We start from the raw sequence: 14,103 nt of genomic DNA on the forward strand, positions 1-14,103 counted from the left end.
ACTATACACTGTATATGTATATACATACATACATACATACATACATATATACAGTATATATATATATATATATAGTATATATATATATATATATATATATATATATATATATATATATATATATATATATATATATATATATATATATATATATATATATATATATATATATATATATATATATATATATATATATGTGCCGAAAATCATTACTTCTAATAATTTTACAAAAAAATTTTCCTTGACTTTTTGAGACTGAAAACAAAATAATCTCTTGCTATGGATGAATGGCGTCGCAAAGTTGAGGGTTATGAGTAGTGTGTGCATTTCTAGATGAAATAGTGGCCATACAATAGCTTTGCTATTTTATAAACATGTTTGCTAATGACTAACTTCTTATAGTCACAAAAGCCTTTACCTGACAATGTTAGGCGAAATGCATTTTGAGCATATATGGCAACTCTGAGCAGAAAATGCTTAATCGACAATATTATACCTTTGCAGTGGAAATGGACATTGTTCAACGTAAAGAAATGAATGAAAATCCTAAAATTTTGATATGTGAAAGGGTTCGTGAAATAGCCATCCTCTGTCATCAAAATCCAAAATTTTCTAACAAAGTGTTAATATCAATTCAAATTCTATTTTTATTTGTGTAGATCGCAAGGATCTCGTGAAAGTGTCGCAAGCTCAAGCTCTCTGGCATCTTTTAGCGCCCTGCTTCAAACCTTTGCTCGAAGTAGCCAATATTTCTCCAAGTTTGTGCGAATCTGAAGTCGCGTGAGTTCGTAAGGCTGTACTTCAAGGACACGAACAGGAGCAACTCAAGTTTCGCCATTAATTTCGGCCATGATGTGCAGCAGCAGCAGAATCCAGTGGCAAGATGCTGGCAGGTGGCGGAGAGCAGAGGGCTCGTGTGACACCGCCTTCTGCAGCTGGCGACGTCTTTAATGAGAAGAAGCGGCTTCCTATGAAGATGTTCGCAATAGATAAGGTTAATCCGTCTTGAATATTTCTAAAACATTAGCCTTACAGTAACTTTTATGTCGTCTTACTCTCAATGACAGTTTCTAAAGATTGATATCAGTAAGTTCTTTGACATCTGTGTTCTGTTAATGGGTAATTATTTTTCTCAATGATCTAATTTCTAGTACACTGAAAAGTTGTCAGGTATATCCATACACAGTTAGAAATAACGGATGGCAGTAGTCTGTTCGGAGAAATCTGGCAACTGTTCATGTTACTGCAATGATATTTCTGTATTAAGTATTTGCTTTTCATGACAATTAACTAATGGAGGAAAGATGGAAAGTGCACGGGAGATAATACTGTGAGAATTAAACAGATTGTGGTGTGATAGCCTTCGGAACATTTCGGTAACCCTTGGTGCTGCATTCGTAGAGGCCATCGAACAGCAGAGTCAACCCGAAGAAAACAGGTACCAAGAACAGAGGCAGCCAGTGGTACCACGCTGATCCATCTACCCATATGAACCTAGAAAAAAATAAAATAATATATATATATATATATATATATATATATATATATATATATATATATATATATATATATGTGTGTGTGTGTGTGTGTGTGTGTGTGTGTGTGTGTGTGTGTGTGTGTGTGTGTGTGTTTTGTTAGGTAAAGTCCACAATGAAATTCCCTCTACAGAACATAGTATATTAAAAATGTATGTACAGAGCTTATAGCTTTCACCCATCTGCTGTGGACTTGATCACTAAAATGGAGTATAATATTCAACTCAAGAAACAAAATAAAGCAGGACACCATATGTACAAACAAACATCACAGAAAGAAAAACTATTTAATCAGGTTGTTGGGCCCTTGTCAGTTCTAAAATTCTTCGAGACCTTCTTGGCGGGAGAAACCTGGAGTCTTCGGCTAAAGAGCCAACAAGGTGATTTTGTTCTAAATTATGACTTTGATTTAAGGAAGAATTCAACTGACTAGATATATTTCTAAAATTACGAATACCAGCACATTTACAAATTTCTACACTTATAATATTACTTTCAACAATGCCCAAATTTCCATCCAAGGTATTATTGAACGAAATGAGGGCGTCTTCAACACATCTGGTGGATCTGTCCAAGCATTTCAATCACATCGCTAATTTTGTCAATAAAATCAAGGCTTTGTATTAAGTGTGAGCTCGATACTCTACCAACCAAAATTCCTAAAATCTTAACTAACCATCTTGAAGGAATGCCATCCTTGTGAATCTTGGGCAAGCCATAAAAGTAACCAAATGAGGTAATTTCCTAATTAATTTGCTATAAATAACTCCTCTAACATCCTTACCTGCATCGGTACCATGTATAGCTTGGATATTGTCTCTTTTTTTACGAATGCTCCTCTGCAATTTGCCCTGGATAATCTGGTAGTACTTGTTTTTCAACCTCCACTACCTATTGATAAATTTTGTGATCCTATTAAAGTGTCAGTTGAAGATACTATATTTGAATTTGAAGGTAGCTTGTTTCAACAAAAGGCCGGAGTTTCCATGAGCTCGTCCCTTTCTCCAATTTTAGCTAATTTATGTATGGAGTTTTTTGAGAGATTATATGTGGAGAAATTACCTGATGATCTTAAACCGTTTGTATGGGTACGATATATGGACGATATTTTTGTTGTGTACAGATCTGAGGAAGAATGTTTCAATAAATTTTTGCCTCTCTTGAATAGTTTTGTTCCTTTCACTTAATGGAAGAAACAATTGGGAGAAAAATCATAAATACGACCCTGTAAAATTATCCGAAGATATTGCTGTTTCTGCTGTCGGTTGCTTGGATTGTGATTCTTGCTATAAAGTGAAAGTGGTCGTTCGTTTGGTTAACGCAAAAATGAACATATTTCAGCATGTAAAGTGGGTTATAATTATAGCTCTATAGCTCGACATGCCTGGGAAAGGGATCATAGAATAAACGTTAAAAATGGTCAAGTTGTGTATAAATGCTTGGACAGATCCACCAGATGTGTTGAAGACGCCCTCATTTCGTTCAATAATACCTTGGATGGAAATTTGGGCATTGTTGAAAGTAATATTATAAGTGTAGAAATTTGTAAATGTGCTGGTATTCGTAATTTTAGAAATATATCTAGTCAGTTGAATTCTTCCTTAAATCAAAGTCATAATTTAGAACAAAATCACCTTGTTGGCTCTTTAGCCGAAGACTCCAGGTTTCTCCCGCCAAGAAGGTCTCGAAGAATTTTAGAACTGACAAGGGCCCAACAACCTGATTAAATAGTTTTTCTTTCTGTGATGTTTGTTTGTACATATGGTTTCCTGCTTTATTTTGTTTCTTGAGTTGAATATTATACTCCATTTTAGCGATCAAGTCCACAGCAGATGGGTGAAAGCTATAAGCTCTGTACATACATTTTTAATATACTATGTTCTGTAGAGGGAATTTCATTGTGGACTTTATCTAACATTTATGTTAAGTACCTTCATATGTATATATTCATATAATATTATATATATATATATATATATATATATATATATATATATATATATATATATATATATATATATATATATATATATATTTTTGTTTTGAGCTGCATATTATACTCCATTTTAGTGATCAAGTCCACAGCATATGGGAGAAAGCTGTAAGCTCTGTACATATATTTTTAATAAACTATGTTCTGTAGCAGGAATTTCATTGTGGACTTTACCTAGCATTTATGTTAAGTGCTTTCATATATATATATATATATATATATATATATATATATATATATATATATATATATATATATATATATATATATATATATATATACAGATATATATATGCATATATATATATATATATATATATACACATATATATATGTGTGTGTGTGTGTACAATATGTACGTATGTCTGTATGTAAATTATATATGTACATACACATCTATATATAAATAAATATATATACACATATATACTGTTCTGACTGCCTGCCTACTGTAAGTATATACTCCTAAACAGAAGCACGTTTGCGTGATATTACAAGTATTTTTCTTTTCTTTAATTAGGCAGGGTTTTGATCCTTCCCAAAAGTCCTCTAAGAGCCTGGCACCATTCTCGTTAGGGTTAACTTTGTAACTCTCTAAGGGAAGGGAACTCACATAAAAACTTTACTGTACTACAGGTGTAATCAAAAGTTTTCAAGGAAGCATAATCTGACCGCGCTGCATCTGGTTGTCAATCACACCCTAACCTGAAAGGAAAGTCGGTTGCATCAATGAACCGACGAGAGCAACAGTATTCTATAATTTAGGATCGACCTGATTCCGGTCTTTCGGAGCAGGTCCCCCACACTCACAAAATGAAAGGTTTGACATCCTGACTCTGCCGTGCCAGGTCACGAAATGATTGCCTTCGCCAAGCGTCAGGAGGTAAGAAATCTATAAAAGTCGTTTTATTTGCAATACAAACTACTGTTTTGTATTAAGGAAGCAAGACATTAATTAGGTTGAGAAATCCTACTCATTGTGGAGATCCGTTAATTGATGAATAAGGATAAGTGATTTCGGAATGATGAATTTCAAACATAAGCTCTCGTGTTTGTGTGTGTGTGTGTGTGTGTGTGTGTGGATGTGTGTGTATGTTGTCTCTGTAATGAGAAAGAACCGCTAGGGATGCAGAAAATATATAAATGGATAAAGTTCAATTAAAGATGCATATAATATTTCCTTACTATTATATGATACTAATTTCCAAAGAACTAAAAGACTTGAGTTATATACCGGTATTTCCTACTGTAAGAAATATACCGAGATGAAATTGAAAAATAGGTACCTGGATTTTACTTCTTGTATTTGATGAATTTCAAGCATAATAAAGTAGCGTTCAAATGCCCCATTATCCATATATATATATATATATATATATATATATATATATATATATATATATATATATATATATATATATATATATATATATATATATATTTATTTATTTATATTATATTACATATATATATATATATATATATATATATATATATATATATATATATATATATATATATATATATATATATATATATATATATATATATATATATATATATATATATATATATATAATATTATATGTGTTAAGTTAAGTATATCTTAGTTTAACAGACCACTGAGCTGGTTAACAGCTCTCTTAGGGCTGGCCTAAAAGGATTAGACTTATTTTTACGTGGCTAAGAACCAACTGGTTACCTAGCAACGGGACCTACAGCTTATTGTGGAATCCGAACCACATTATGACGAGAAATGAATTATATGTGTGTGTGTATGTAAGTATGTATACGTATGAATGTACATAAAAGAAGTACCTATTAAGTTTCTTGTGCAGCCTGAAAAAACTCCAATATATATATATATATATATATATATATATATATATATATATATATATATATATATATATATATATATGTGTGTGTGTGTGTGTGTGTGTGTGTGTGTGTGTGTGTGTGTGTGTGTGTGTATCAGTAGAAGGATCCACAGTGATACTCTTGTTAAGCAAATCGAGATGTATTTGTAGAAATATCTGCAGAGCTTAAGGCTTTCGTCCATCCTTCTGTGGACTTGATCACTAAACTAAAAGAGACACACAGCAATGGTGAAGAAATAGAAATAAAGCTAAACCAACTGAAACAGATAAACGAGGTTAAAATAAGCGAACAAGTCACTGGGTCGTATTCCTTTCCAGAATTCTCAGTGATCTGCGAGGCGGGACAAAACGCTGGTCTTCTTCCTGAATGATATCTTGAGGGTCGTTATCCAAAATGGCAGTTTGATCAACAGACCCTGGAACAGGCGAAGGTGGTTATCTACATTATCAGATTGAAGAAGGCAGTAGGCTACACATTTCTGAAATTCTTAATTCTGGCCCTTTTGCAAATCTCCTCACTTAAAATTAAATTATTCATAATGCCAGTATTCCCCTCAAAGGCGTCATTTAAAGTGATGAGTGTTCCTTCCACAATCCTCCTAGTGGACCTATCCGCACTCTTATAAATAACTTTGCCTCCCATGAAGTCAATGGCATGACTAGAATCCCAAGTGTGTTAGCAATGGCGCTGTAAACATTACCCAAACGGCAGGCTGCAATATGTTCCCGTTCCTCTGGTCCAGGAACGACCGCTTGCTCAATATAGCATTTGTCACAGTTTTACACCCCCTTAGCATATACTCCGACATCGGTGTTTGGTTTTCTACAAATGTTCTTGATAATCTTCTTTCTAAGAGTATTAGGGTATTGAAAAACTACGCTATACCCGTTTTTTCTTTTCTAAGGTTATTAGAAACTTCTCTTAGGTCATGAGTGTACGGAAAGGGAAGGGATTTAAAATTAGTAATTGAACAGTGTTCCCTTGGATTATAAAACATTCTCCTGGCTCTAGAAAGACATTTGTCAATAAAAAAACTTGGGGTAACATAACTTTTAGAAACTAGTAGTCAAAAATTCAATTTCCTGGTCAATGAAACTAGGGTCAGAAACTCGCAACGCTCTGCAAAACAAACTGGTCAGAACATTACTTTTGATTTTTCTCGTCATGACCTAGTGAATAAAAATGTATCAAGCTCGTATCTGAAACATAACCTTTTTCTGAAAACAGAAAATTTAAAAGGCTTGTTTATCATCCCGGAATTATAAATCTAAAAAGGTCATCGTCTCATTATCACTAATGTACCTCTTGATTTTGTTGGACGCTAAACTGGTCAAAATTAATGAAGAAGATCAAAATTCACGTCACCATCGTCATATAAACAATAAAGATATCATCAAAGATATCTAACCCATTCAAACATTTGAAATCATTTGGAAGTTTGTCCAACAAAATATTTCAGGGAATTCCATTGTCGCCTGTTTTAGCCAAAACAGGCGTGGAATTTTCCCATGAAATATTTTTGTTGGTAGCCAAACTTCTCAAATGATTTCAAACCTTTTGTATGAATTAGATATGTTGATGATATCTTTATTGTTTATTAATATGAATGTTTGACAGTTTTCCATTAAAACTGAAGAGTTGTGAGCCAAATCAAGTTTAAACAAAAGTCGATAAGTACATTTTTGAATAATGAGTTGTTCACCAGGATGATATAATTCCAAGCAAATTTTAAATTTTCTGTTTTATCAATGAAATCAAACTTATGTTTCAAATACGAACATATATTTTTATTCATATCATGACGGAAAAATTCAAAAGTAATAACTGACCAATTTGTTTTTTAGAGCGTTGCGAGTTTCTGACCCTAGTTTCATTGACCAGGAAATTGAATTTTTGACCACCAGTTTCAAAAAGTTATGTTACCCCAAGTTTTTTTATTGACAAATGTCTTTCTAGAGCCAGGAGAATGTTTTATAATCCAAGGGAACACAGTTCAACCATTAATTTTAAATCCCTTCCCCTCCGAATAATCATGACCTAAGAAAAGTTTCTAATAACCTTAGAAAAGAAAAACGGGTATAGCGTAGTTTTTCAATACCCTAATACTCTTAGAAAGAAGATTATCAAGAACAGTTGTAGAAAACCAAACACCGATGTCGGAGTATATGCTATAGGGTGTAAAACTGTGACAAATGCTATATTGGAGCAAGCGGTCGTTCCCTGGACCAGAGGGAACGGGAACATATTGCAGCCTGCCGTTTGGGTAATGTTTACAGCGCCATTGCTAAGCACACTTGGGATTCTAGTCATGCCATTGACTTCATGGGAGGCAAAGTTATTTATAAGAGTGCGGATAGGTCCACTAGGAGGATTGTGGAAGGAACACTCATCACTTTAAATGACGCCTTTGAGGGGAATACTGGCATTATGAATAATTTAATTTTAAGTGAGGAGATTTGCAAAAGGGACAGAATTAAGAATTTCAGAAATGTGTAGCCTACTGCCTTCTTCAATCTGATAATGTAGATAACCACCTTCGCCTGTTCCAGGGTCTGTTGATCAAACTGCCATTTTGGATAACGACCCTCAAGATATCATTCAGGAAGAAGACCAGCGTTTTGTCCCGCCTCGCAGATCACTGAGAATTCTGGAAAGGAATACGACCCAGTGACTTGTTCGCTTATTTTAACCTCGTTTATCTGTTTCAGTTGGTTTAGCTTTATTTCTATTTCTTCACCATTGCTGTGTGTCTCTTTTAGTTTAGTGATCAAGTCCACGGAAGGATGGACGAAAGCTTTAAGCTTTGCAGATGTTTCTACAAATACATTTCGATTTGCTTAACAAGAGTACCTCTGTGGATCTTTCTATTGATAACTCAGAAGCACGATACGGTGTTTTTATATTTCATATATATATATATATATATATATATATATATATATATATATATATATATATATATATATATATATATATATGTGTGTGTGTGTGTGTGTGTGTGTGTGTGTGTGTGTGTGTATGTTTATATATATGCATGTATTTTGATAATTTTAGGAGAATTATATACTTTAATGTAAATCTTCTTTCATTAATATTTCAATTATTCATGTGCATTTTTACATCAGGTGGTAGTCTGAACTCAGTCATGAATTTGTCAGGTATTTCCTGAGAGAGAGAGAGAGAGAGAGAGAGAGAGAGAGAGAGAGAGAGAGAGAGAGAGAGAGAGAGAGAATAATACTGGTTTTCAGCGTAGAAAGCCCGACAGCACTCAGACAGAAACTGGCAAAACCGCGAAGATTGCGTGCCAGGAAATGAGGACGAAAAACGGAAAACACAAACGGAGGCTCAGGTAACGGAACGGCAAGTGTGGTAATCAATCAAAGAGGATATTTATTGGTGCAGCAATGAACTTCAAACACAAAGGCCCTCAGCGTTCGCAGAAATGGCAGTGAATTATGGGTCGTCCGAATTCTTTCCTCCATCCTCTGGCAGATTTTTGTCCTTATGTTGTCACTTTTTGGATTACCTTGATAACCTATTCTGGATAATTCTACTTGTTTGAATGGACAACTTGCGGTGGAGAGTATGCTATTGTTCCCGGAGATTTTCACGAATGCCCAGTGTAGCAAATCATCGATATCACCTGTCAGGTAGAATAGGTTTTCACTACTTGCATTAATAACTGGACAATTTGACGGGCTGAAATCTAATGACTCAAAGATGTTAGAACTCAACATGAACCATACAAAAAATACTGAAAACGATCCGTTCACTCTTTTGCTTGACCAGATTTCTTAATTTTTTTGTGACATGTTGTTTCTGTTCCCTGATATAGGTTACGCTTTGGAACCTCCCTTATTCCCTCACTGCCTATCTGTATTGAGAATTTCGATTCTCTAAATTCGAATTCATTGAAGAGACTAACAGTCATGCACGATGATATCTGTTTGGCAAGACGTATTTATACCACTATGATTCTTTTTTTTTTTGTGCGTGACATCTATGTGTGACGGGTAATAAATCCCAGGTTGAAGTAAGCCGTCTTCCAGCTGACGGTCATCATCTCTCACCATCGCCCCCTTCAATGGAAGTATGCAGAAAGGGGATTCCTCGCGTCGACATGTCTCAAGCTGTCGGGGCATGTGACACGCTGTCTTGGGTCTCTCTTACAATAGTGTCACTTTGGACACGATGGGTACACAAGTGACAGTATATTAATGCTCTTTCAGATGTCTACAAAATTGAAAATGCAACTCTCACACTTACCAGAAAGTGAGTAAAACAGCTTCTTCTATAAGTCTGAATATGTGATACAGGATACTCTGGGTCCTGGGAGCCATTCCGCTGACGTCAACGAAGGTGAACAAGTAAATCAGGCCCATCGTGGAGCAGTAGACGATGTCGTCGACCCTGCTGCAGGGGCCGCGGGTCTGGTCGTGGGCGAAAACAGCTCGGGTGCACGTGGTTCGTGGGAAGCACAGGAGCTGAGGGCCAAAGATTCAGTTCATTTACTTTATCTAGTTGAACCAACAGAGGAAGAGAGAGAAGCGGGGAGGGGGGGCGTTGTTGTAGTGGGGGTTCTCAGGCATGAGAAACAAAGTAAAAGTAACGAAGAGGAAGAAGAACAACTGGAAAAATCATTGAATCCTGCATCAGAGAAAATAGTGGCTCCTGCGCTTTGAAGGGAATATCAGTATCAAGTCCTTAGCTGATATACATGGAAATGCAGTTGATCAACACGCACATACACACAGAAATGATAAAAAGTATGACTGGAAATCGCGCATATCAGTGGGGCTTTTCACAATCTGTACACTCTATCTTGGGGAAGATTAATTCATGGTTTTCACTGATAATAATTGTAATCTAGATTAAATCAGTGACACACGCTTTAGTCTGAATAAGATCAGTTACAGAATTTATCAAAGAAATCACGTAAATGAGTTCTAGGACGTCGATTCGTTGACAATAATTCAAATCTGAATAAAATGAATTAGTTTTCACCCCAGATAACACTTTTCTTAATACCAATGGAAGAACTTATTGTCACTGTTAATAGACTTTACTTTCAGTTAAAGCAATAAAGCAACTTACTTTCACCTGTAATGGTCTCAGCCTACGTCAAACAAATCAACTCCTGCCTACCTGAATGAGTATCCAGGCGCTCATGGCCAGCCAGTGCGTGCTGATTATCACGAAGAACGCAATGAGCAGCTGTGATGCGAACAGACCGAAGCCCATCACCTTTTGCCATAAAGGAAATCAAATACAGATGAGTTTCTATTCTTGCGTCAATGACAAAGTTCTTTTACGTGCCTAACATCTTTCTTAAAATCTACAATGCAAAGCACTATGTGTGTTCTCATATCTAGGGTAATGAAATGGATGTTTAATTATTTTACTATTGTAAATATGAAAATATTGGACAACTTAATGCATTGACGATATCCTAAGTATGATACTATTGCAGAATTACTTAAATGCTACCCACCGTCATTTTTGACCGATTGCGTAGCCTACTAACTTCTCGTAATTGTGAAATAGCTCTCATCTTATAAATGTGAAACGCCTTACCTTATAAATGTATATGTCATATTTCGCTGGAATGATTATGCAATAGTATATATCCCCGGAATAATATATATGTTTATACACACACACACAGACACACATATACAGTATATACATATGCATGTATGTATATGTATATATATATATATATATATATATATATATATATATATATATATATATATATATATATATATATATATAATTATATGTATGTGTATGCTTTAGATAGATATATATACATATATCTATGATTTATAAATGCAATTTTTAAATGAAAAGGGTTAATTATATGTGAAATGCCAAAGGCTGGTATGTAAGCTCCCTAGAATATTTTTTTGCACATTGCATATCTAATATTCAGGATTAATCATACAGTTATTTAGTCATTAAAGTTGTTCATACATTCATATGGAAACGGACTTCGACTGCTAATAATGATAATAGGACATTAGAAGCAATGGGCATCTGTAGTTTCTTCTGTATGTGGATTACGTAATAAATGGGAAATAGGCTCAACATTAAGATTCAGTGCATCGTGCCTAGTACCGTCATTTTTAACGGAATTGGAATGCTAATAATGACATGAATATATTGTGAAAGGGAAAACCCAGCTGAGAGATTATATATAAAACACCGAATAACCATAAAATATTGAAGATGGCAGATCAAAGCAATGTGATATTAATGAAAAAAGATGCCACTGCAGAAACTGCCACGAAATACTGCCAAAGCAGCGTTATTACTGACCTGTCCTGAAATAGAGCAGAAATGGACCAGAGTCAGCAACAAAAGATTAAGCAAGCTGAGATTGCTGAGGGCAGGCTCCGTCAGGCGAACGGCCCGCACAAACGAGGCCACTGACCAGGCCAGAGTCAGCAGTGATGCTGACATTGCCAAAATCTGCATGATAACTGAAAAAGAAGAAATTAAATCCATTAGCAAAATAATTGTGGGAAAAAACGTTATATTATTGGACGAGATAGCATCTTTTTCTTTCAGTAATGTTCAAAGAATAATTATTTGTATTTTCAAGTTTTTCACATTATACATGAAACGTATCTCGGAAGGAAAATATACATCTGGACAGATGCCCTTGCAAATGAGCACTTTTGAATACATACATCCATACACACACACAGACATACACACGTTATATACATATATGTGTGTATATGTGTTATGTATGTATATGTAAAATATATAAAATCTATATATTTATAATATATATATATATATATATATATATATATATATATATATATATATATATATATATATATATATATATATACATACACACACACACACACATATATATATATATATGTGTGTGTATATATATATATATATATACAAAAGATTTATATACAAAGACAGAGATATTAATATTTTCTAATATGCAGTTGAATAATTGTTTTATTAATTTTCAAACTTACACACACATATATATATATATATATATATATATATATATATATATATATATATATATATATATATTCACGATGCGTATCAAGTACCCAGTTATTACACAACTAATTTCAAAATTCAAAAATTTACCTCACTTCAGCCAGATACCTGAACTCTCATAACAATAGGAAATTACGACTGAGTACTCTAAAGGTAACAGTAATCCCTTAAAAAACTTATTAATTACTTGAAAAATCAAACTAAGTTTATCAGAATATGTGTGAGGTATCAACAATTAAAGAAGAAATATTCTAGAGTAAAAGGGCATCACTCCATCAAATAACTTTGTTTTCCTGGTCTTAATTCACTTTAACAAAACTAAAAGAACAAAACATGTTTATCACTTTGCCTTATGTACACACAATTAATCCTATTCACTGGTGGTCAATAAATAAAACACTTTTTTTTTAAAATAGTAAATATACAAAAAATTATTTTTAAATTCAAAATTTATAATCAGATTTCACAATCTGAAAAATTTACTATTACTTGAAAATAACACAAAACTTAATTAATTCTTGAATTAAATTATGAAACAAAGCTAATTCACAAAAACTTTATCAGGAATTTAAATTAATCAAGAAAAATCTAAACTATCAAGAATTACTCAAGATTTGAAAAGAAAACCTTAATAAATGAAAAATTAAATCAAGTATGCAATGTTAAATTACCAAGAAATATTTAAAATGCTACATAAATAAATGTTACATCACAAACATAAAAAAAATGTGAAAATATGAAGAGACTGCAAACAGAAAAAAACACAAAATGCACATAAATTTACCAATAATAATGTCACTAAAGTAAAATGTCCCCAACTTATTATGCCATGGTATTAATAAGTAAAATACACATTACCTTACACAAACTTGTGAAAAACTCTGTAAAATCCCTTTGCAGCTGCGCTAATTTCTATAAGCACACTTTTTTACCAGGCGCCTTACAAATTAAATAATTTTACTAAATTCAGATCTCAAAAGTTAATACTAATATCAGTGACCACAAATATACTATGTTAAAAGTAATCTCTTTTTAAGAACGAGAGAGAGAAAGGGAACCAAACTGATCGGTCTCGGAAATCAGAATGAATAGATTTTTGGGATTCCATTAAAAATTCAGCAGTCACATGAAGTCATTAAGGCATTTTGGGTACGAGACATAAGAGAAAAGTTCTAGAAGCAGGGAGGCGACGTCATTAAAGCATTTTGGGTGCGAGACACAAGAGAAAGTTCTAGAACAAAGATGACGTCACCCCCAGCAAACGTTTAGAATGCAATCGGGACATGTTACTCTTTCTCTCAAAGCGGCATACGTGATCAGAGCCATGTATGTAATTTTGTGAAATCACTCGTATTCTTTTCGTATGGGACAAGGCTTTTACAGAAATCTTTACACGATCGAAACATACTGCAATTGGCTAATTATGATCGACGTGTTTTATAAACAAGACGAAAAACTGAGTTGATTTCCCGACGGCAATTGTTATTCCAAACTGTCCTCACGTTAACCGAAAACAAAGCGCTCTCTCTTATCTCAACTGATGACAATTGAAATAAAACAAGTTCTCACTAGGGCTCACGTGTTGCCCATACTACACTTTTATCAAAAAAGATGTTGTTCATTCTAAATTATGTTATCAAATTATTTAAA

The 14,103-nt window shown here is 33.7% G+C and overlaps 1 protein-coding gene across 1 annotated transcript in view; it reads right to left on the bottom strand.

Moving 5' to 3' along the window:
• Window positions 1–202: 202 nt before the first annotated feature.
• Window positions 203–14,103, bottom strand: part of LOC136840305 (uncharacterized) — a 74,380-nt gene continuing 60,479 nt past the window's right edge. Inside the window, exons 8-11 of the mRNA XM_067107009.1 lie at window positions 11,731–11,894; window positions 10,555–10,653; window positions 9,676–9,893; window positions 203–1,494 (exon numbers count right to left, since the gene is read on the bottom strand). Of these exons, the coding sequence (XP_066963110.1) occupies window positions 1,338–1,494; window positions 9,676–9,893; window positions 10,555–10,653; window positions 11,731–11,894 (638 nt within the window). The 3' untranslated portion in view covers window positions 203–1,337. The remainder of the gene's footprint in view (window positions 1,495–9,675; window positions 9,894–10,554; window positions 10,654–11,730; window positions 11,895–14,103) is intronic.

Source organism: Macrobrachium rosenbergii, chromosome 7 (assembly GCF_040412425.1).
Source record: "Macrobrachium rosenbergii isolate ZJJX-2024 chromosome 7, ASM4041242v1, whole genome shotgun sequence".
In the NCBI taxonomy this organism is placed as follows: domain Eukaryota; kingdom Metazoa; phylum Arthropoda; class Malacostraca; order Decapoda; family Palaemonidae; genus Macrobrachium; species Macrobrachium rosenbergii.